The sequence below is a fragment of the Astatotilapia calliptera genome, chromosome 6 (assembly GCF_964374335.1).
Source record: "Astatotilapia calliptera chromosome 6, fAstCal68.1, whole genome shotgun sequence".
Lineage (NCBI taxonomy): Eukaryota > Metazoa > Chordata > Actinopteri > Cichliformes > Cichlidae > Astatotilapia > Astatotilapia calliptera.
This window is the reverse complement of record NC_137427.1, coordinates 10,313,396-10,337,226: the sequence shown is the minus strand read 5'-3', so window position 1 is coordinate 10,337,226 and position 23,831 is coordinate 10,313,396. Positions and strand designations below refer to the sequence as shown.

At 39.6% G+C, this 23,831-nt stretch overlaps 2 protein-coding genes across 7 annotated transcripts in view; one reads left to right on the top strand and one right to left on the bottom strand.

Moving 5' to 3' along the window:
* The window catches only part of tsc2 (TSC complex subunit 2), a 31,686-nt gene extending 14,972 nt beyond the window's left edge, over positions 1–16,714 (bottom strand). For 3 of the 4 annotated variants that reach the window (XM_080302732.1, XM_026170196.2, XM_080302734.1), the window contains exons 1-25: positions 16,246–16,385; positions 14,180–14,365; positions 13,985–14,071; positions 13,779–13,889; positions 13,546–13,693; positions 12,833–12,950; positions 12,683–12,731; positions 11,643–11,768; positions 11,429–11,502; positions 11,201–11,327; positions 9,438–9,581; positions 9,053–9,190; positions 8,843–8,946; positions 8,614–8,695; positions 8,145–8,300; positions 7,937–8,056; positions 6,571–6,693; positions 6,385–6,491; positions 6,125–6,290; positions 5,635–5,757; positions 5,406–5,540; positions 3,974–4,163; positions 3,794–3,887; positions 3,609–3,711; positions 2,456–2,550 (exon numbers count right to left, since the gene is read on the bottom strand). In XM_080302732.1, the coding sequence (XP_080158858.1) occupies positions 2,456–2,550; positions 3,609–3,711; positions 3,794–3,887; positions 3,974–4,163; positions 5,406–5,540; positions 5,635–5,757; positions 6,125–6,290; positions 6,385–6,491; positions 6,571–6,693; positions 7,937–8,056; positions 8,145–8,300; positions 8,614–8,695; positions 8,843–8,946; positions 9,053–9,190; positions 9,438–9,581; positions 11,201–11,327; positions 11,429–11,502; positions 11,643–11,768; positions 12,683–12,731; positions 12,833–12,950; positions 13,546–13,693; positions 13,779–13,889; positions 13,985–14,071; positions 14,180–14,314 (2,855 nt within the window). In that variant the 5' untranslated portion in view covers positions 14,315–14,365; positions 16,246–16,385. Of the gene's footprint in view, positions 1–2,455; positions 2,551–3,608; positions 3,712–3,793; positions 3,888–3,973; positions 4,164–5,405; positions 5,541–5,634; positions 5,758–6,124; positions 6,291–6,384; positions 6,492–6,570; positions 6,694–7,936; positions 8,057–8,144; positions 8,301–8,613; positions 8,696–8,842; positions 8,947–9,052; positions 9,191–9,437; positions 9,582–11,200; positions 11,328–11,428; positions 11,503–11,642; positions 11,769–12,682; positions 12,732–12,832; positions 12,951–13,545; positions 13,694–13,778; positions 13,890–13,984; positions 14,072–14,179; positions 14,366–16,245; positions 16,386–16,669 lie in introns of those variants that run through there. The other variant, XM_080302733.1, reaches the window with a different exon arrangement.
* nthl1 (nth-like DNA glycosylase 1) lies at positions 16,010–23,329 on the top strand. Of its 3 annotated transcripts, none has more exons than XM_080302735.1 (7): positions 16,010–16,056; positions 17,606–17,939; positions 20,430–20,686; positions 20,755–20,925; positions 21,063–21,222; positions 21,976–22,081; positions 22,787–23,329. In XM_080302735.1, the coding sequence occupies exons 2-7, from the start codon at positions 17,678–17,680 to the stop codon at positions 23,088–23,090; spliced, it is 1,260 nt and encodes a 419-aa protein (XP_080158861.1). In that variant the 5' UTR covers positions 16,010–16,056; positions 17,606–17,677; the 3' UTR covers positions 23,091–23,329. The 3 variants fall into 3 exon arrangements, with proteins under 3 accessions (XP_080158861.1, XP_026025988.2, XP_026025987.2); XM_026170203.2 differs by lacking the exon at positions 16,010–16,056 and adding an exon at positions 16,446–16,575; XM_026170202.2 differs by lacking the exon at positions 16,010–16,056 and adding an exon at positions 16,577–16,756.
* The last annotated feature ends 502 nt before the right edge of the window (positions 23,330–23,831 follow it).

Genomic DNA, 23,831 nt, shown 5'->3' with positions numbered 1-23,831 from the left:
AAAAGAAAATACACAGAAAGTATTCAGGAGAGCAACAAAATAAACATTACTTCACACAGCAGGTTTGTAGAGAAGCCAAGGACTAGTACAGAAGTATAACCGTAGGGATGAACTCAGCACAGGCTTTATGATAGAAGTTAAAACACAAGTGAAACATAAAGCTGGATGAAACCAGAGGGTTGAAGCACAGCAGCCTCGGACTGGACCAAATACTAGTTTAGTATCATCACCAAATAATGTATGCATTTTTTATGTATGCAAAGGTAATGTTTGGACACAGTGGAACGTTTGCCAAGAACATTTTAAGAATTAAATTAATTTAAACTTGACATTCTGACCATCATCCTGGTGGAAACTGAGCTGAGGAACTCCAACCTCATTATGAGCAATGAGCAGCACAAGAACTGTGATACCAGAATATGGAAAACTGAAACCATTATGGAAGAATTAATGTTAGCAGAAGCATTTTGGATTACTGTGGAGAGCTGCAACAAGGATTTGCTGTTTTGTTTTTTAATTACCAAGTTAAAAATACTGGAAGGGCTTCATAAAAATCTAAGACAATTTGTTAACACAAATCTAAGAAAAGATGGAAAATTAATAAAAATGCCACAATAAACGTGAGCGTAAAAGTAGAGATCACATTAGGAAAAGAGGAAGATGAATATTATAGTGTCTCTGAAATTCACTGGGTAAACTCTGGTTTAACTGGGATTTCTACACCAAATACTTATTTTTAAAACATGTATTTTTTGTGTATGGCAACATTGGTGTCTCTATTTTCTTAAGACGTCGTCCACAATCAAACACCTGATTAATCAGAAAAAGATTAAATAACTACAATTTTGTAATACGCAATTTTAGTTGCTGACTCAAAAAGAGACAACCACTGGTGTGCCTGAATATTTACCTAGTTGGATATTCACTATTTGAGCTGGATTTTGATTTTTGAAGTGCACATTTCAATTTTTTTTTAGATAAATCAGCGTGTGCAATCACACTTCAGTCTCTCCCTATGATGCTGCCTTAGCAACTTTTCATAGCTCTCTAACAGCATATTTATTTATTGCATTTAGAAAAACATCTATAGACAGAATTATCTCGCCTGTAAATGTCTTGCCCTCCTGCTACTGCCTCCACACTCTCTCCTCCTGCTTTGTTCAGCGTGTGAGAAAACAGCAAGCTACAGCACTCATACCAAACAAAATAATAGACCTATCACTTCTAACTTTCTCACAAAGGAGAGCTGCAGAAAAAGTGTAGTTAAGACACAGAGTAGTCAAGTTTGAGCTTCAGTTCTGCGATGACTCCTTGCAGAATCTACACAGCAGTTGCACTTGTACTTGTGTGCATGTGTGATCTGCATTGCTCTACCCTCACAAGCAAAACTGAGCTGATTAGTTTGGACTTGGCGATAATTACTGAACAAAAGTTACTTTTAAGGAAACTCGGGAAAGAGAACATTTTAGTAGCAACTGAGTTGGGGATTATGACAGCTTTGGAAATAAGAAAAAATAATGATGCCTACATTGACAGAATACTGGCTATTACATTAGCATAGTAAGCAAAGTAAAAACTATCACAGCCTAATGCATTTTGTTAAAGGTTTACCATCTTTACATGGTAAAACACTTTACAAGTGGAATGACAACAATCTGTGTCTTTGTAGTTACATTTCTTGGTGGGTACTACAGCATAGCATATGCGGTGGCACAATTTAAAGCAGTATTATTAATTAATGCAAAAAGACCCCTGTTAAGTACCCTTCTCTCTGTGTTACAGTCTAGAGTGTTTTAAAAAGTTACTTTGTACATGTTTTTAAATGTACACTGTTCATGTGTGGACAACCAAACAACATTCACACTTTGTACGAATGAGAATGGCACCTTGCTGAGAAAAGCTTCTTTATCGCTCTGTGTGAAAGATGGCGTGTATTTCTCTTTGTGTACATGTTCTGTGGTCACAAACAGCAGTCAGACGGCACAGTGTGACAGGGGGAGGGACACCCTGTACCTCTTACTCATGCTATTGCTAGGGATGTACTTTTGTGAGATACAGGTAGTGAAAGCAGTACACAAACACCCGAATAATGATATATAATAATCCACAACAAATATAAACTAAATAAAGGCATAACATTATACAGGTGTTTATGCCATTTTGTCCACCGTCTGTATGACAAATGAGGTGACTCTTGGAAAAATACAAAATAAAAATAAGTGGTGGTATAAGAACACATTTTAAAACATAAAAAAAGCATAAACAGATAAAATGAACTAATGATCACCATGGCAACCTGAGAGGTGTCACTGCAACCATCAGTACGAATCATGCTGAGTCCCCTGTTACCTTGGCTACCCCCAACCCTTTACCACAACAGCAGCCACGTGGGCAGCGTGCGGTGCTGCTGGTTTGTACATTACTGCTGATGACTGACAATGAAAACACAGTTTACCTCTTGGGTCTCTCATTGAGGCTGGTGCTTCGGGCACGAAACGGACTCTGCTCATGACTGTCATCGAATGGCAGAAGGGCGTTGGAACGCAAACCCTGAAGGAACACAAAGAAAGGAACCAGATATGCAAAACAAAAGTGGTGACCCAGATTTACAGATGATTACCAGTTGTGCCCCCTCTGCTACAGGTTTCTCAAACTTCACAAGCATCCAGATGCACCTAACTGGACATGTTTCTCCTGAACAGTACAAAAGTTCAATGAAACATCTCTCTGGAGACATTTGAGGTTAAAAGTGTGTTGTGCAGTTACTTAAGCCACCATTGCCAGAGCAAATAAATCCAAGTGAATGCCCAAAAGTGCATTAAGAAGCTGAGACCTCAACTTTTTGCAAAAGAGAAGGGAACAACTATGTGCAATGCAATTCAACACTATCAGAATGCAATGAATAAAAAGTATGAAGTAATAAGTAGAACTGACAAATCCAGTGGAAATATCCAAGGACAATTTAAAAGAATGTTTCAACATATGCTACAATATGCTAATTTGCCTTTTTGTCAAGAGTTCAATTCTCTGTACAATATAAAGCTGCAGCCTGAAGCTGTTAGCTCAGCATAAACACAAAGAGCTGGTCTGTTCTAATGTGAGGGTTATATCTCTGTTGCTTTCCATCTCTTTCTGGAGAAAATACACCAGGGTCACTTTAACATTTTCTCATCTGAGTTTTTATGCTAAGCATAAAAAACAAGTGGAAATGAGGGTGGTGAAAACATTCTAAGCCCACTACTGACAAGAAAGCAATCAAACATAAACGTGTTATCTGATAATTACTGGACATCAAGTTATTCTCAAGAACTGAAGGAAGTCCAGAGAGCCTTGTTTCAGATTGCATAAGAGTTTGTAAAAGTTGTTGCCTTTTAATTAAACTATCGTTAAAAGTCTCTGAAAGGAAGACACTTTCTTTTATAAATGTGTGAGCAAGGACAAGGTCCTTTTCAGCGACATTGATTTCAGTGTAGGAGCTACGCATCTGTACTCTCTCTTAGTACTGCATTATTTCTTTTCCTTATATTGTTCATGTGTATGAGCAGGTGAGTAACAGTAAATTCAGCTTCAGGTTTGAAGGCTCTTTTTTGTCATTCACTGTGGTGTACCTTTGTGATATACTGAACAAAGTCCTTGCGGAAGGGTAGTCTGCAGCGTATGAACCACATGGCAATCACATGGTGGGCCAGGGACACAATGTACTGGTTGAACCTGATGGGATTTGAAGAAATACTCAGATCAGAGTGAGTCTCTGCATCAGGGAATACAAAATGTCACATGTGCTAGGACTTACTTTGAGGGGTTAGTGTAAGGTAGTGAGATGGCAAACACGCTGACATACTGCTCAGCTACAAAGTTGGCATACAGATGGGGAAGGCGCACGAGGGCTGTGAAACACAGTCAAAAAAAAAACAACTGAAGACTTTGGCCTTCAACAATATAAAAGAATACAGGAAAAGAGAAAAGTACTCACTGGAGAGAAACTCGAGCATAGGAGATGCCATGGCAACAGTAGCAGAGATGTGAGTGAGCTTGACGATAAGAGCAGGAAGAAGCTTGATCATGATATCAGGCATCTCCACCGTGCACATTGTAAGGGCCACCACACATTGCTTGGCACAGCGGTAAATGAGCCCAGTCTCGAGGCACTGAACCAGTTCTCTCTGCATGTATCAATGAAAGGATGAATGTAATTCCACTTGTATGTTTCCATATACACTCACCAGTCACTACATTTGGTACACCTTGCTACTGCTGGGTTGGACTTTACTTCACCTTCAGAACTGCTTTAATGTGTGGCATATATTCAACAAGGTGCTGGAAAGATTTTGGTTGTTAACATGACAAAATGACAGAAATGCTACAGATTCGTTGCCTGCACATCCATCACTGTTCTATCACCACCACCAAAAGTGCTTTATTGGATTGAGGTCCAGTAACTGAGAACCCCATCTGACACCATTGACAGAGTACAGGATGGATCCATGCTTTCATGTTCTTTATGCAAAAGTCTGACGCTACCATTCAAATGTGTCAGCAAAAATCAAGACTCATCAGACCAGGTGACATTTTGTCAGTCTTCTGTTGTCCGATCTTGATGAACCTGTGCAAATTGTAGGTTCAGTTTCCTGTTATTAGCTAAGTATTGACATCCGCTGCTGTAGACAGCTGTTTCAAGTTTCAACATGCTTTGTAAAACATGGATGTAAGAACTGATATTTAAGTTAATGTTGCCTTCCTATCAAAGCAGTCTCACCATTTTTCTCTGACTTCTTATTTGGACCATTCTCTTTTGATCAGCACTAGCAACAACACCATGTTCAGAGACATTTAAATCGACTGTCTTCCCCACTGTGATGCTCGTTTTGAATTTCAGCTGTCCTCTTGACCAGGACTACAAGCCTAAGTGCATTGAGTCGCTGCCATGTGATTGGCTGATTAGACATTTACATTCACAAGCAGTTGAATGGGTGTCACTAACACTCCATGGACTCAGCGTACACACCATGGAGACTTTGGTGTGTACGTGCATGAATTTTGTTTAAATATGAGTTCTAACAGTAATAGAATGCAAATGTACAACATAGTCAGGCTGCACATGTAATTTGCCAGTTCTGTAATGCAAAGTCTGTCTGGTATATGATTAAGCTAATCTGATCATTCACAGCAAGAAAGTGGGTTTCATGTCCTGCCTTTTCCAGTACTCTCAACAAAACCATGTTATTTCTATCTAAAGCAGAGTACATCCTGTTGTTTGCTGCATGTGAAGACAAGCAACCTGGTTCCAACCTAGTTTTCTCAACATAGCCTAAAGTTGTTTTGTAGATGCTAGCATAAAACTTATCATAGTATCCTGTGAGAAATAGCACAGAAGGTGTTTGATTTCTGCAGACTAGTCTTTGTACCTGTCTTGACTGCTCCAAGTAGTTGTGGTAGGAGGTAATTGCTGTAAGAACGGGAATCACTGCCAGCTGAACATCTGTGCGAGAAAACCCCTCTGGAGTCTTTTTCAATCGCTCTGAGATGAGACGATCTGTCACCTACACACGCAGAAGAGATCAATAAAGATTGAATTCACTCACAACATAATATCCAGTGTATGGATCTGTATTTATGTGCATAAAGTCAGGCTACCATGCAGCAGAGTGTAGAACACAGCTGATCTAAGTTGCATGGTGATGTGAGCAGCAACACTTTGTACTGCAGCATCCATGGCAGCTTGTCAAGAACCAGCTTCAGCACCTTCCAATCCGTCTCCTGTAAGAGAGATAAATCATATCCGAACCTTTTACAGATAAAAGGGAAGTCACTGCAATTATCGGTCACTGCTTCTGCATTCTAACAGCTGCAATGCCTATGATTTAATTCTGATATGAATTCAATACTGTCTGCCAATCAGAAAAGAAACCTGACTTAAAAAGACGAGCTAAATGGGCTTGTTCCAGGGGGGTGCATCTAGCCCCAGTGTAAGATATCTAAGGATTACTCTGAACTTAAAATGTATAGCAACTCTAGTTGAGTCTAAGAATAAAGATACAAAACTAGGCATGAGGCCAACTGTTTAACCACAGAACGTATATATGAACTGTGCAATGCTGTTTGATACAATAATTATTGTGTGTACCATCTTGAGGCACTGCAGGAGGACACTGAAGGCAGGCGAATAGGAAAGGTAGGCTGAGCGTGTTGAGGCTGCTGAACTGGGAGGAGCAGCAGGAGGAGCAGGGCTGCCAGCAGGAGGAGAGGTTGAACCTGCTGGCTTCTTTTCACCAACACGTTTCTCTGGTTCCCTGAAAAACAACAAGAACAAAAGCAAGTGACACAATGTTAGAGAGCTGTCAGTAAGCTCAATACCTTTAGTAAAGGAAATGTTTGTGTTCTCACCCTATATCACAGTAGCAATAAGGGCTGAATCTCATGACACCATCTTTGTTTGGGGCCCCAAGACGGTGAAGAGAGTCTGCACGCATCATGAGGAAGAAGTCAAACACCTGAGAAGAAAAAGGAGGAATCAACAAAGAAATGATGTAATAAGAGGTAAAAACATTTGAGCAGTGACAGATCACCTACCTTTAGTCTAATAGTGGAGGCGATAGTTGAACAGTACTTGTTCTTGTAATGAAGCTGCAGGTGGCTGATAAGCAACTCATAAACACGACTCGCATGGCTGGCTGGCAGACTGTAAAGTTTGCTCTGTCAGAAGAAAAAGGATAACATGTTATCACCAGGTAAAATATAATAAATATTTAGTTTATTTGATAAACCTTGATAATCTTAGTTTTGCTAGCTTAATGAAAGTCTTAGGCAGCATGCAACATTTCATATCAATTTAACACACTATAAATAGTTCACTTCTAATAGTTTGTTTTGTTTTTTTTCTTCCATCTCATGACCCTTACCATGTACCTAACAGTTGGCTAAGTATCATGAAATGCAAGCACATGACACCACACTGGCAAAAATATCCAACATTACAAAACAGTAATTACAGACACAACATAATTACAGACTTTGCAGAGTGGTCACCAAGAAGGCTGAAATCTATCGTCATCAACAGTTAATGATTAGAGCTTAATTATGGGATTAATAACTGCCGGGCCAGAACAAGAAGCAAGTCTTGAGTCTGAGCGATTATGTTTAAGATTTTATAAACTTCACACATTGCTCCAAGGATCGATTTTTATTGTAAATCAACTTTGTTTAAGAAAATACAACATTTGTATTAGTCCGTAGATAAATCATGTTTTGCTGTCCAGGTATATACATCAATTTACATTCGATTTATATTAATAAAACTGGATGACACCTGAGAAGCTGACAGGCAGGTCTGTTAAGCTTCCGACATTAAGCATTAGTTTAGTCTTTCCATCATTAAAAGTTTTAGCTGCTAACTCATTTCATTAAGAGGATTTTTTTAAGTTACGTAAGCAGCAGCTAGCACTAGTTGGAAAAAAAAAAGTTTTCCTTTAATACATTTTTAGGCCGGAGAGGGCAGTCGATAGGTATGTGTCAGATAACCAGGTCAGAGTACAGTCACTGCAGCATGACAGCAATGCAAAGACGCAGTGAGGCAACATAACAAAAACTGTTTTGGGTTTGGTTAATTTGGACAAATTAATTGTCCAATTTTTTGTTTGTGAATTACATTTTCTTTGCTTGTTATATTCTCAGCGTTTTGTGCCATAAAGAGATCTTTGAGCTCTTAATGGTAAAATGTCGCCAAATAAAATGACATTTACAGTCTGACAGCAGTCAACAAAGCCAATTTTAGTCCATTTTAACGTGTATTGAACTGTTCTGGGGGTAGGGGGATTTCTCCATTGATTGATGTCATTTGATGCCCTACATTGTGATAAGTCACTGTGGAAGAAACTATGTCTTAATATTCTATTTTAACTCACCCACAACTCTTCACATCTACTACTTTTATGTATACCTGCAGGATTTCAAGCAGGCCCAGAATAGCAGTCCTGACGTCCTCCATAGGAGACTCTGCTGTGGGGTCTCTCTCAGAAACCTCTAGGGGCCCTGAACACACCAGAGAGCGGCTAGACACCTAAAAAATAATTATAAAATGGAGAGAAGTAATGACATTGTGACAGAAATGGGGCAGTTTTGTGTGATTGCATGTACTCTTTTTGTACCCGTTCAATGATGTCCAGCAGGCTGGTGAAGTGGTGCGTGTTGCAGCCCTCAGCGAGGTCTACTAATAGCTGAGTAGCCTGTTTTCTAACTGCCAAGTCCCGGTCTTCAGCAATCCCACTGAGCTGGGGAATCACCACCATTTCAATCAACTCATCCTGGAGAAAAAATAGAAAATAAGCAAAGAACACAAAAAGGAAAAGTATGATTTTTTTGAAAATCATAAACGGAGCTTGTACAAATGTGTCAAACATTTGTACAAGCTCCGTTTCAAAAATAAATTGCATGTAAATAAATTTTGGGAGGCTCAGAAGTATGTCAGCATCTGAGTGGTGCTTGCTACTATCGAAATATCTTCTTCAGTAAAAATTGGAACTATGGCAAGAGAAATGCACCAGAAGCTTTTCAGTCTGGACAGCGGACTGGAATTACACAGGTTTCTGATGTGAGCGTGTATGAGAGAGCACAGACCTCATAGAGCTGCCGGTTGGTACTGAGAACGAAGGACAGGATATGAAGCACTTTGATTCTTATCACACTGCGAGTCTCGTTCCTTTCACAGAGCAAAAGGGTGAGATAACAGAAAGGGACAGCGGAGATTAAGATACTTCAGAGATAGAACAAGAACGAGATCGAACATCACAAGGATAATACTATAACCTCCCTGAGATATATACGTGTGTCAGTGTGTGTGTCCTACCTGAAGAATTTCTCCATGAGCCGGTGAAGGCTCTGAATCCAGCCTTCTTTAGCAGGCTGGATAGACTGAGCCCTGTAGGAGATAAGTGTCAGCACTGATGCATCCTGCAAAAGATAAGATTCAGATTAGTGGGGGGGGGGGCAACGCAGTGTAAGAGGTCTAAATTACAACAAAAGTTGGAGGAGGACAGAAGATAATCAAAGCACTAACTGGTCTTTTATCAGCACATTTCTCCACCAGGCTGAAAAACTTCTCAGTGGAGCCGTGGTAACCGTTTTGTTCATAAAGCTCTTCCACGGTGGTCAACAGTTCATAAACAATGGCCTTTAGTTCCGCACTGCCTATTGTCTGTGAAAACAAGAGGCACACCACTTGGTCAAGCTAGAACCATTACTTTTTATTCTGTATACTCAACCAGATAAAAACATAAAAATTAAAAACTACAGCTCTGCATATTTAATTTGGAAAAAGTCCTTCCTAAAACAAGCCCAAATGGGATTTGGGTCTCCAGCTGGAATCAAACAACAACAACAAAGGTGTTAACTACTACACTATGAAGCATGGTCAATCACAAGTGAAATATATTTTCAAGAACCTGAATCTGTTGCAACAGTCGCTCTATGATGCCGAGTAGGATGTCCCATGTGACCACTTGTAGCTCTTTACCGTACTTTTTGATGAGTCTTGTTATTGAAAGAACAATTTCGTAGGAGACCACCTCGTTGGCACATGACATGGCCTGAGGGACAGAAATAAAAGTCACTTATTCAGCACAGTCATCATATCAAGTGCAGTCATTTTACCCCCGTATAATCTTTCAACCTCAGGTTTGATCTAAACACATGGCAACAACTTAAAGTTTGACTACATCCTGCATGAAAGAAAATATCTGTATGACTTTGAACACAAAAGTGAAAATCTATGCCACGGGTTTGGAAGTCAGACAGTCTGTTCTTTTCACCCTATTGTGCAGATTTCCAGCTCCATATTTTTGATGCAAAGCAAAGCTATTCTATATTAGAGCATCTTTGTGTCAAAATTATCCTCATTTATCTTACAATGGACCTTTTTGCAGCTCCTCTTTTGTCCGCTGTCTAAAACAAGCAATTTTAGGCCTCATTCAATCCAGAAGCACAAAAAAAGTTTCATAATTCTTTGATTTTTTTTTTTTAATGAATTCTTAACAATAATAAAGCCACAAAGTAGAATATTATCCCGAATTTAAAACCACTTCTTTAAGCCAATTTTCTACTTACTGGCTCCTCCTTGCAATCAAAAACATTTGAAAACCATGTGAGTGGGGTTGCTGTGCTCACAGACAGAGCCCTGTGCTTGAAATGACCACAAGAACGACTAGCGATGGGAATCAAGAACAAGTTCTTGTACACAACAAGTTCCGAGTAGCCCAGTTCCCTGGAACTGTTAGTCTGCTTGCCTATCGAGCCCACTTATCGGTTCCACTTGCACTACAATCAGCCAATTTGTTTGCGGGTCGGAGGTGGAAGATGGTGGCACAGTCTACAGCATGGATATGAACATTCGTTTTATTGCACAAAATGACGAGGACATGATAGTAAAGTGGAAACTGCATCAGAGACAGAAACTGCAGTATTATGCTGGTAGCACAATTTTGGCTCATTGCAAGCATCTACAGAGACCGCAGCATGCTAACACTAAGCTAACCAAACACCATGCTAACACCAAGTTAGATACCTAAATAGTAAGAGAAAGATCAAATGTGAGTCCTTATTAGGATAGGGATTTGTGTTGGTGTTTGGGGCTGAAGCCTCAGGTTTATATAGTTAAATAGTAATTATGAGAGTGTGTTTCAGCTATTTTACAGAGTAACATGAAAGTAATATAGGAGTATAATGAATTACTTTCTCTTTGGGGTAATTAAGTACCATACTGCATTACAAAAAAGTGTTCTGTGAAATCTTTTTTTTAGTAATGCTCCAACCTTGATCACAACAAAAATGGGAAATACCTCCAACATGAGCATACATTTGACTCACAGCATGCAATTAATTTGCATGAATGTAATGTCTTTGATACGCTGCACAGCAATGGTGGTCACTCTCAAAGTGGACCCAGTGAGAACTCAATGAGCAAATTCTTATAAATTCCCATCCTTTTTAAGGAAATTTGCTCTGAATGACATTTCACAGATTTAAGACCAGGGGAGCAGAAAATAAGTAAAAGTATAATAAGTCCTTATAAAACATTAAGAACTCCAGTGTGCAAGAGAGGCTTACCACCATAAAATCCTATCAGTTAAATTTTTGATTATGAGATGTGGACTTGACCCTCAGTATTATAATCTCATTGCAAAACTGCATGTATATTTATGTGAGTTACCTTGTAGAAAGATGGCAGAACAAGCGTCGGTGTATTTTTGAGTGCAGGCAGTCTGTGTGCGCCCCAAAGCGCCATTCCAACAAAGAAAACTGCTCCTCTTAACAACGGTGCATCCTCCATATACACCCTGGTGGAGGGACAGATCAAAGAAGAACTGCACCATACCTCCAAACTTATATATGCTCATTCACACAAAGTCAGAAATATTGTATATTTAACCAATAATACCTTTCCTCCATAATGCGACACATGGTGTAAATTGCACTATGGCCGAGGTGAGTCCCCAAAACCTTTCTCATTAACTGAAGAACCAGAGAGCAAAACAAAGCGTAGGGACAACAAACGGCACAGAGGAGGACACAGTTATGAATTATGTCCCTTCAAATCATAGACTTCAAACAAGAGGCAGAATTGTATATATGCAGGTGTGTTCTTGCCTCACCTTCCAACAGGACTCGCAAAACTCTTTGACGTTGACCGTACGGCAGAGTGTGATTATGAAAACGGTTAAAGAGTCGGAGGGCAGGCAGTTGTAACACACAACTGCATCGAGCACTTGCAGAGCCACCTGGAAAAATACAAAGGTTGGAAATACTAGTGACCACCAGCGCTACAAAACAGTCTGAGGTTCACAAATCAAAAAATATGGTAGGGCTTGTCTAAATGGTAGGTTTAACTGAAGCTAATGATTGTGATTTACTCAAAAACATTTACTTTAATACATCAGATTAAAACCATCTCTAGCTTTGGCGTACAGAGTTTTCACATATAATAAATATATGGACACTGGACAGTTATTCAGTAATTTTTCTTAAACCTGCAGGTTCGTGAAGGGCCTGTTATGTATTTACTAAACAAAAACTGCACCTTCTTTTGAAGAGGAATCATAAACATGTCGTGCAAAGGCCATTACACACTGAGGGTGTTGCAAAAAAAAAACAGTTGCAAAGTTTTTGTGAAAAATTCCTCCTCAAACTGCAAAAAAAACAAAACAAAAAAAACCCAAAAGACTGACGAAAAAATAAATAAAGTGAAATTGGCATCAATGTTGATCCTAATGTTTCTAAACCAGAAAAAGAAGAAACTGAGCAGCAACAAGGAAATTTGAATGTTTTGCTCCAGAGATTAAAACAGTATCACGACCGCTTTTCTACATATTTCAGGATGTCAGTGGGGCAGTTTGAGCTTTTGTTGGCACACTTGGAAACACGTCTGAGGAGGCAGAGAAATACTTTCAGGAGTAAATTGATCTTGAATAGCATCAAACTGTGTCTCTTAGGTAAAACAGTACTCTTTCACCATTTCCATGCTACAAGTGTCCATCTTGCCAAATGCAGTGGTTTAAGCGGTCAGATGTGTTTATTTGCAACTGGAAAAAAAAAAAAGTCCCCAAAAATATTTTTAACATGCAAAATGTTTGCACAAATGTTTGCTGTCCAGTGTGTAAAAACCTTTAACTGTCAAGTAATTTGAAATACCAACCTCAATATCAGTCGAAGACGTCGTTCTGTTGCACAGCAGGCAAATTTTCCTGCAGAGAGCACAGAAGAACGAGTAGGAAAAAGAGACACTGAGACCAATTGCTGAGTAAGAGAGAATCATTGTGTGTGTGTGTGGATTTCTCTGACTCACTGGACCATGATGGAAACATTTTGGTCCAAGTAGCAGCTATTGAATTTCACCAGATTAACAAGAACATGGAGAAAGTCAGATGTAAGGCCTATATCCATCCACAGGAGGACAAAGCGTGCTGAGAGAGGAAAGCAAATAACATAGAAAGAAAAAAAAAATTCATGTGAAAAGTATTAATGCAGGTCAATACACTATGGCAAATAAAACTATTCACAGTAGTATAAACACAACAGTTAAAAATACTACTAAAAAAGTAGCTCAAATAAGGCTTACTGGGATCAAACTATCTTGGATGTGGGTATTTGTCCTATGAAAGGTTTCCCTACCACCTTTGAAAAAAAAATAAATCCTGAAAGAAACAGTTGAGGGTATTGTGTGCGGAAAAAAGAGCTATTATTAGAATTTTTAAAAAAAACATTGTCATCATTGTACCCGAAATGAAAAACAACTGATTAAAAAAAAGAAAGCAAACTGTTGTATTACATAATATCAATAGAGTCAATGCACAAAAAGGGAACAGTGAACACGAGTTGAACCTAATCAGCTGAGGTGTGACACAGCCAGAAATTTATCAGTGATTAATAGTGGTTACTTCAAAGCTGATGTTTTGCTTTATTCAGAATTCCTTATATTTATTTTCCAGATTTGTTTTTTTTAAATGCACAAACACAAATATTGCAACTGATAAAGAAAGAGGATTAGTCTGTTTTTACCTATGTCCTCTTCCAGGTATGTGATATCCTTTCCATTCTCTGTTAAAGCCTTAAACACCTCCAGTCTGTCAGAAAGGTCTTCATTGCACGGCTGGTAGTCTCTGATTACCTTGAAAAAGTAGGCTCTCAGAGGGCCGAGTCGCTCACCCTTCACACAAAAAGACTTTTTTTTAAAAACAAAAAACATACAGAAGCTTTTTGCATGTGTCTGTGTGTATGTTGTGTTTTTATACCTGCCCCTGTATAATGGCCCTGAGCAGCTGCAGGACAGCATGTCTGGCCTCTGGTGGCTGCTCTGGAGTCAGCATGTCTTCCACATTTTTCCATACAGCCTCCACTGCATGCTGAACAACATATACACTCAGATTTTAACAAATAAAGAAGACTGCGTACTGTTCACCAAACAACGACAAAAATGGACCGCAGTCAGCAGACTCACCTCCTCAAACTTTTTCATTTTGGCAAGCTCACAGATGTGGTTCATAGTGCGAACACGGTTGCTCAGACCGCAATCTGGGTGGAGCTCCTGAAACGCACCAAAGCAAAAAAATACGTCAAACAGTGGAAGATATGCTGGGAAAAGAATGGGAGACATTCAGTGAACATGCACAGACACTCAGTCGCTTCTGCAGACCTTGATGATGTCAGCCGTAATGATAAACTCGGAGGGTTTAGTGTCACTCTGTTTGTTCGGAGGACGCTGTGTACCGAGCCCAAAGATCCCCTTCACCTTGTCCTTGAGACTCTCCTTGCTTGGTTGTTTATTCATGGCCCAGCCTGAAAGGGTGATGCACAATACAGGCGAGGGACTGGCAGCTGCCTGTCACGGAACCAGACACAGAGCAAGTCACACCTTTTTTCCCCCCTTTAAGCTTATTAGTTAATCATTTCCTGTGGATTCTAAATGTGGATTCATATGTCATTCACTGCTGATAACATAAATGCCACCCCCCCACCTCCACCTAACTAATATTATTATGGAAATGTGTAAACCTTCCTTCAATAGATTTAATGTATTGCCAGGTATAGAAATTACAGTTGAGGTAAACAACATGCATGGGACAAAAAGAACATGGGAGCACAGTTTAGCTTTGCAAAGTAGCATCAGTACAAATCATAGCATTTCTTGAACAGATGAGACTAAAGTGGAGCTGTTTGGCCATAATGTACACCCATGCACATGTTGGAAAAAAACAAAAACAAAACAAACATAGCATATTAGTACTTAACACCACCTGTCAGCACAGTGGTGGACAGCTGATGATTTGTGCTTGTTTTGCAGCTATGAGACCTGGACACCTGTCACTCTTTGGTGTACAGAGAAGTTCATGGTTGGCTCAAAGTATTCTAGAGGCAATCTTGAGGCCATCTAACTGACAGCAGAAGCTTGGCCCAAATTGGGTCATGCAAAAAGACAATGAGTCCAAATACACCTGTAAATCTACCAAACAAAAAATGGCTGAAAAAGAAAAGAATTAAAGTGCTGCAAGTCCAGACCTCAGCCCAGTTGAAATGCTGTAGAAGGACTTTAAGAGTGGCTTTACTAGCTACTGAAAAATTATATATACTTACTACTCACATGAGTCTGTAGAGTCGTGTGATAACCCTTTCACGTGACTGTATATACATTGAGAATTAGTACAGATTTACACATGGCACTGTCCATCTGTCCTGTCAGCTTTGTGCCGGCAAACTGTTCTACAGTCCTCTGATGAAAACCTAAAAAAATAAGCTTAAACATTTCAGTTATTCCCTGGACTGCTTCCTCGCCACAAAAATGGTAACACCAAAAATACATATAACAAATAGTTATTTTAAAAATCAGCACTGGGCCATAACTTCACAACCAGTAGATTACCAACAGTAACCTGTCAGCATATTTTTAAACTGTCTAAGCTGGAGCTGGGCTCTGGAAACTGTTCAGACCAGATATAATGAGGTGTATTAAGTCAAGTCATATTTCAAGTGAAAAAGTCCATCTTGGAAAGTAAAATGAAGGTTAATACATGGGTTAAACAGTGGATTTTCACCTGTTAGCACAAGGTTAAAAACACAAGTGAGGTCAAAAGGCCAAAAAGACTTATTTTTAGCTTATATGAAGTCTGTGCTTAGCAGGTGGAGAAGCTGATAATAAGAGATTGCTAAACGACTCCAGTTTATCCATGTCCATATCTGTAATGAAGTGTGTTTTATATTTCTTTAAAGGGTTGCATATTATTGTACTGTGCATGTGAGCTTAGACCATACAACAGCAAAATAAACTTGAGCAACAAGTTTATGACATTACAGGTGGGTCCACATAGCACTACAAGCCACTGTTTAAGCAGGAGTAAAGTTTGACACTGCAGCCTGTAAATATGTAAACCCATGGGGCACGTTTAAAGAATTTGCTGTCATGTGGACTTGACAGAGATAGAGGGGAGGGGAGGTGAGCAGACGGACAACGGCTGGTCTGTTTCAGTCCAACACCAGCAGCAACAACAACAACAACAACAGCAGCAACGTTGCAAGGTAGGCTCGAACCAGAGTTGATATATCTGCGGATACAAGTCAGCCTAAACACTTCATATCAGCACAAACGTAGTGTGGCGTTGCTAAACCCTCTCAGCTTCGGTTCACAGTGGTTGTAATAAGCTAGCATTTCTCTGTTGTGGCACTGCCCCTCCTACCCCCGGCCACCTTCTCCCCCTCTCATCTCACCTCAGTGAAGTTGAGTCGGTTTTGGTTTCATTCAGTCGCTGCTTCGTCAGATTGCAGCCAGCCGAGCCGCCCGCTTCTGTGCATTGATATAACTCTGTCTTAGCAGCCGAAGGCTCGCTCCCAGCACCCCTACTCCTCAACCGGATGACACACTAATGCTCTGACAGTGGGACTTCCTACAAAAACACGTTTGCCGCACTGCCTCGCGGGAAATGTATTTTTTAAGGGCAGACTAAATACGAAGTATGCTAGTCCGTTTGTTAGCAGTATGAGTTTTTGTGTTGTGGCACAAGCGGGAAAGCATAACATCTACAAAGAAGTAAAGCGCAGGTAAAGTTTCCTATAGACTATATAAAAGTGTTTAGCCGTCAAAATTTAGCATAAAGTAAGACGGTTTTAGCTGTTAAGCTAGCAGCTAGCTTACCGTGCTGCTGTTAGTGAAGTTGGTTCCTTTTTGACGCTACAAGCTGCAATGTGGCCAGGGGTCCTGTGAGTGGCGCTTATGGACAAGGTAATACAAATATTTTTATTTTTGGGCTCTGGACAAAAAAAAAACACACACACACAAAAGAACCTGGCTATATTTCTAGGACAGAAGTTGGACTACCACAAGAAATTCTCTAATATTTGGCGAATACAACTAGCAGCTTCCATTAACCCTACTGTGATAATCGGTTCTCAAACTTATCAAAATATAGACACCATGACAGGATCGGCTCCACACTGATGGTAAAGTGGTACCTTTGGGTCAAAGGCACTGCTCTAAACACTCTCTTTCAGTCCATCCAGCTGTTCAAACCTTCTGTTTGTGAGGGGCAGCCAATCAGAGGAAGGTTGGCTTAAAAGAGAGTAAAGGAAGATTATCAAGACCCAGTATAAGATAAATAAGGATTATGTTTCATTTGTCACTCATGTAAAGCCACATAAAGCTTAGTATGGTCTAAGAATAAAAACATGGATTTGGAAATGAGCAGATTTTGTAAGTTATCATTATTATTATTATTATTATTATTATTATTATTATGCAGTCCTGAATAAAATGTAATTATTTAGTGACTCTCTTACGACATCATTGTCGACTTCTATTTATAAGACAGTTATATTGGGGGGGGTTCAGTACGTCTACAGTTAAACTAATAATATAACCCTGACCCGTTTTCAGTCGCAATTGAGTATCGTGTAGGTTTTTGTTTATTGTTTTTTTTATATTTTAAAAGTAAATTGGCAATTCCACCAGGAAGTGTAAGTGTAATCTCATATATCAAAAAAATATTGTTTTATTAACAGAGCGGAAGATTTATTTTTTAAATCTTCAAAATAAAATCGAGTCTTTGTGTTTATGTCATTCTTCCTCTTGCAGGCGAATTCAGCTCGTCAGCTCCACCCGCGATCCAAAAACTACGAATGAGAAACTAACTTCAGCAACAGTTCAATGCTTCACGTCCGCTGCAGCGCGCGGGTCTGTTATGTAGTCCGAGGTGTTATAATGACTTCTCCTTACTTCATGGAGAACAGGTCTGTTATGACTCGGAGTGCGAGTCAAACTGCTGGCCGCACACCTGCAGCCTCTCTCAGGACCAAACTCACCAACAGACGGAGGAACGAGGACCCGGTCTGCGCTGTGCCAGTGAAGGTGGAGGTGGAGGAGAAGAGCGTGTCAGAACTAAGAGCTTCGTCTACTCCTTTATCAGCCGGTAACGCTAACCACACAAACTGACCACGTACGTTGGTACACGTGGATACAAATTAATTAACTTGAGCTGTTTTGGTGGCAGAAGGCTATTGCGCTTGCGCATATTCTGGAGCAGGTTGATTTGCTTTGCTTACCAATTCTGCAGTTACACCTTTACATCTTAAAAAAGCGACTGGCAGGTGAAAACCAGGCTTTGTCATCACCTTTCTCGCCCAGTGTGCAGGAGTTATCAATGAACACTACAGGGCACAGAGTGAAAGATGTTGTTTCTTTTGTTCTGCGAATGTGAAATAGAAATAGGTGAAACAGGTGAAATAGAATTATGAACGTGCAGGATATAAGGTTTTGTGCATCCATAAGAGAAAACTGACCTTTACACTCAAGAGACAGATTTTGTACTTGCGACTGAGTCTGTGCTAATAAACAGGGAGTTCAGTTTATCCTGCACAAAACCCTGTTTACACTAATAAAGGTCGCTCTACAGCAGGGATGTCAGTCTCATTTTACGTCTTGGGCCACACACAACCCACTTTGATCTTAAATGGGCCAGAGCAGTAAAAAATACCCTTTCTGTCAGTGTAAAGATATTTAACTATGCATTTATAGAAAAAGAAGAGTCATTTCAACACTACACTTTGGTAGCTCATTGCCCAGACTACCCTTAATCATAATAAAGTGGAAACATTTGGTTATTTCACAGGAAATTTCCTATTTTTATCATTTTTTTTATTTATTACTGTGCATACAGTGTAACAAAAAAAAAAGTACAGCCATCGACAGTGATCCAGTGGGCTGGATTGTAGTGTTTGCTGGGCCAATTTTGGCCCAAGGACCTTATGTTTGGCACTCCTGCTCTGAAGCATGTCTCTGTAATATTTGCCCTACTATATGAACATTTTGAGCCTCTTTGTTGCACCTCTTTGAAGGCTGAAACGAATAACTCTGTTCGAGAAGATTTGTTTCCACAAGATGAAATTCAAAAAATGTACTTTTTTGGGCAGACACGTTTTTGTACTCCGAATTGGAAATTGTTGTTCATGCCTTTATTTCATCAGGTCTGATTTTTTTTTTTTTTTTTTTTTTAGTTAATTGTTGAATTAGAATTCATTGTTGTTTATTACTCACATCTGTTGGTAGTTCAGAATTCCACCGCAAGGCTTCTGACTAAGGCTACTAATAATAATAATAATAATAATAATGGATTGGATTTATATAGCGCTTTTCAAGGCACCCAAAGCGCTTTACAATACCACTATTCATTCACTCTCACATTCATACACTGGTGGAGGCAGCTCCAGGTGTAGCCACAGCTGCCCTGGGGCAGACTGACAGAAGCGAGGCTGCCATATCGCGCCATCGGCCCCTCTGGCCAACACCAGTAGGCAGTAAGGTAAAGTGTCTTGCCCAAGGACACAACGACCAGGACAGAGAGCCCAGGGATCGAACCGGCGACCTTCCGGTTACAGATGCGATTCCCAACCCCCTGAGCCAATACTGAACTATCACATCGTTACTAATTCAGTTGCACTGGCTCTCTGTGAAAATCGTTCCACTTTAAGATTCTGGTTTTGACTTTTAGAGCTCTGCATAGTTGAGCACCAGTGTTCATCAGGTCCCTGAGGTCATGTGATCAGGCCCTGCTGGCTGTGGATCATATAAGCGTGTGAACTAAAGGAGATTGTGTTTGCAACATTGGCCCCAAGATTCTGGAAGTCTCTTACTCTGAGCTTGAGATCTGTTGTCATTAAAAAAAGACATAATTTGCTTGTTCAGAAATAAGTGTAAATTTTACACAGTGGGCTCAGTATTTCAAGTCTCTTTCTTTAAAGGGTTTTTAGACAGTCTTAATGAGTTTATACAAAAACATGAAGCTAATCTGCTTGTCTGATTAGTTATTAGAGAACCTGCATTCTTTGTGATGACCAGCAGGGGGTGACTCCTAACTGCAAAAAAAAAAAAAAAAGAGTCTAGTTATATAAAAGTCTGTGAGAGAACCACTTTACTTCTATCTTGATTTATGGCCTAAATAAACTTTTTTCCTAATAAACATTTGTTCTTAATTGTTAAGTTTCAAAATTTATTAAATACAACTTGATTTTCATTTTGTAAATAATTTGTCATAGCAACCATATGAACCATGATATGAACATTGACCCAATTAAGGTGAATGGGACTGAAAATGTTTTGCTTTTATAAAATAATGATAAAAAGACAGTGTGCGAAGATTATAGGGGTTTTTTGTTTGTTTGTTTTTTAACCAAGATGGTGAAATTATTCCAACATTCAACATCTTTAGATGTTGAACTGGTTGGAGAAATATCTTATTTATAGTGATTTTCTTTTTGTGATTTTGTTTTGGTTTTTTTTGTTTGTTTGGGGGTTTTTTTTACATCAAAACTAGTCTTTGATTAATTAGATTATATTAGATATCATTTGTGTTTTAATTTTTACCTATGGTGCTTACTGTGGTGCCATGCTTCCGCTTGTTCAGGTCGTGAACCCCTCCACGAGGCACCGGTGCAACCAAAAACCGAAGCTTTAACGGAGTATCCACACAGCCGCAGGAGGAGACAGTTAAAGGTGGAATACGAGAAGGATGAACGTGTTTCTCCCATGAAAACTGAGCGCTGGGAACCTGCCGACTGGAGGAAACAGTTAGGATTCATTCGTGAGATGAGGAGCGGTCGTGATGCGCCTGTAGATAACATGGGAGCAGAGAAATGCTATGACATGGAGGCTCCTGCGCATGTAGGTGTGGGGTGGATATTTTAAGTCCCCTTAAATAGAACCTGTTAATTCCTCTGTTCCATCTGCAGGTGAGACGTTTCCAGGTGCTGGTGTCACTCATGCTGTCCAGTCAGACAAAGGACCAGGTGACAGCAGCAGCTATGCAGAAGCTCAGAGCACACGGCTGCACTGTAGAAAACATACTCGCTACAGATGATGAAAAACTGGGAAAACTCATCTATCCTGTCGGCTTCTGGAGGGTAAAACAGATGGTGTCCATAGCTGTTAGCACGTTTAATCAAATTTCAGTAAATAAAAGTTAAATATTAATATTAACCTGGTTTCTCAGCTGTGTTCTTTGTTGTGTCCTCTTGGTTTCTTACCTGTTCTTCTTTAGAATAAGGTGAAGTATCTGAAGCTGACATCAGCCATGTTACAAAAGGAGTTTGGAGGGGATATCCCAAGCAGTGTTGAGGGGCTGGTCCGTCTGCCGGGAGTTGGACCCAAAATGGCTCACCTGGCTATGGACATCGCCTGGGACCAGGTGTCTGGCATTGGTAGGGACTTCCATCTCTTAAACATGCAGAGACAATTGGCTAACCTCCCAGAAACTGATTAAGAAAAATTCTAGATCAGTGATTCCCAAAGTGTAGGCTGAAGCCCCCTGGTGGGCCGCAAAGGTAGTGCAGCTGAGTCACAGTAATAAATGGTAAATGGCCTGTATTTGTATAGCGCTTTACTAGTCCCTAAGGACCCCAAAGCGCTTTACACATTCAGTCATCCACCCATTCACTCACTGGTGATGGCAAGCCCACAGCCACCCTGGGGCGCACTGACAGAGGCAAGGCTGCTGGACACTGGCACCACCGGGCCCTCTGACCACCACCAGTAGGCAACGTGTGAAGTGTCTTGCCCAAGGACACAACGACTGAGACTGTCCAAGCCGGGGCTCGTGCCTTTCTCTTGATTGACCAGTCTACTAATTCCCTTATTTTTACCTCTATTAATAAGTGAAGACACATCAGTGGTTTTGATGTGTCGTCATATTTGATGTTTCTGCCGCATTGAGAAATCATTGGTTTGTAAAATGATGTATGCACTACGTTTGAGAAACTTCAGAAATTACATCCTTTGGTATCACACAGCTTTAAAACAAAAAATGAGCCTTATATTCATCGTGTAGTTACGACGCGTTGCAGGGTTCTTCTGTTTGATTGCATTAGATTTATTCAGGTGCACCGAATAAACTGGCAACTTAGAAGTATTGTGATGAGACTAGGCTTTCATTTGTATTGATCATTTTTGTCTAGGTGTGGACACACATGTGCATCGTATATCTAATAGGCTGGGCTGGCTCAGGAAGGCGACCAAAAACCCAGAGGAAACACGGAAGGCCCTTGAGGAGTGGTTACCCAGGTAACAGCATGACAACTCACTGCTGATCCGCGAAACCTGATTAACTTGTGATCAACAAACCTATAAAGATGTCCAGGATTGATTTAGATACGTACCATACATCAGCGCTGCCAGTGGTTAATGTTGACTCTTTAACGTTTGACTGACAGTGGGAAGCAATGAAAATCAAAATGTGGAAATCTGGGAATTTATTTTTAGAATGCAAAATAATAATCAGTGCTCAACAACATGCAGATCTCACTATATTCTTCTGATGTCACGATATACCAGAAATGACAATATAATACTACACTTCTTTGGTCATAGATTATACATCTGATATTGTGAGAGACCGACTCCCAACAAATAATAAACAGGAAATTATATTTTTTCATTTAATTAGAATTTGACAGCATTTCTTGATTAAAAGTTACTTTATCTTCTTTTAATAAAAAAACAGATGAAAGCAGCTTTAATTAGCAAATGTGAGAGCAGTCACTTATAAAGTAAAGAGATCCTCAGGCCAGAGAGCAGTAGATGTCATGGTGACCCATTTTCAATCCATGAAATTTGACACTTTTATAAAAATGTATTGATATGGTGATATTAACACCAGCACCAGTGTGTTCTTCTTAGAGTGCAGTGATATCATTTAATTTACTACAAAAATATGTTTCAAAGTGTAGTACTTCTGTAAAGTCATCAGGTGATGTTTCTCTGTTGCAGGGAGCTGTGGAGTGAGATCAACTGGCTGCTTGTGGGTTTTGGACAGCAGGTTTGTCTGCCCGTCAACCCTCTCTGCTCTGTGTGTCTGAACCAGCACAGCTGTCCATCTGCCCACAAGAACTCTCCAGCAAAGAGACCTAAATCGGGATCACCACAGTCTCCAAGTCCAACCTCCTCTTCAAAAATAAAAACTGAACCTAAACAGGAAGCAGCTCTTAAAGATGAGATGATAAATAAGGAGTTACTACCCACATCTGTTTCCCACACCACAAAGAGAAGGCTGAAAACCAAGGTTAATGTTTAAATTTTACCGATGTTTGTGATTTCAGCAGACAGTGAGCACAAGAAGACATATTATGTGTTTACTTATACAGATAGATTTAAAAACATGTATATAAGAATATATTTGACACTATAACAGCACCTTTAAAGGGTAAATATTTTTAATACTTTTCTTTTTTTTACCAAATAAAAAACATGTTACTAATATTTTGTGTAAAGTTTTGTCTAAGAAGAAGAAAATAAAATACAAAAATTATGTAAGTTTTATTTGTGTGGTGTCATAAACTACATTTTCTGAGGCGTGCAGTTTATAGCATTTTAATATTAATTAAAATGCTATAAACTGTACCTAAAAATATTGTACCTAGCATGTACAGGACTTATAGTTAGCATGCAGTATAAATTGTTTTTAAAACTCACATTTTGAGTCTAATATGAACAGGATATAAATTATGACTAAGAAACCTAAGCAAATACCTGAAAATTCATACTCAATTTATCCTGCACAGAAAAGGAAATAAACTGGCCTTTACACTTACATTTAGAAAGGAAGAAAGTAAGCTTCTGTTTGAGGGGATAAGTAGGAGCCAGGTGCTACTAATTAAATACACAAGATGTTTTAACATATGGCTAATTTGGCACATTCAGGTGTGCTTTAGCCTTGTCACTCTTAGGTATGTTGCAACATAAAGAACCTAAAGACTTTTGGAACAATGTCCTTCGGACAGATGAGACCTAAGTGGAAATGTTTGGCCATAATGTA

Coding starts and splice junctions, on each gene's coding strand:
- nthl1 (XM_080302735.1), top strand. CDS start 17,678: ATGCTTCACGTCCGCTGCAGCGCGCGGGTCTGTTATGTAGTCCGAGGT. Junction 20,687..20,754: donor ACATGGAGGCTCCTGCGCAT/GTAGGTGTGGGG, acceptor TTCCATCTGCAG/GTGAGACGTTTCCAGGTGCT. Junction 21,223..21,975: donor GGACCAGGTGTCTGGCATTG/GTAGGGACTTCC, acceptor ATTTTTGTCTAG/GTGTGGACACACATGTGCAT.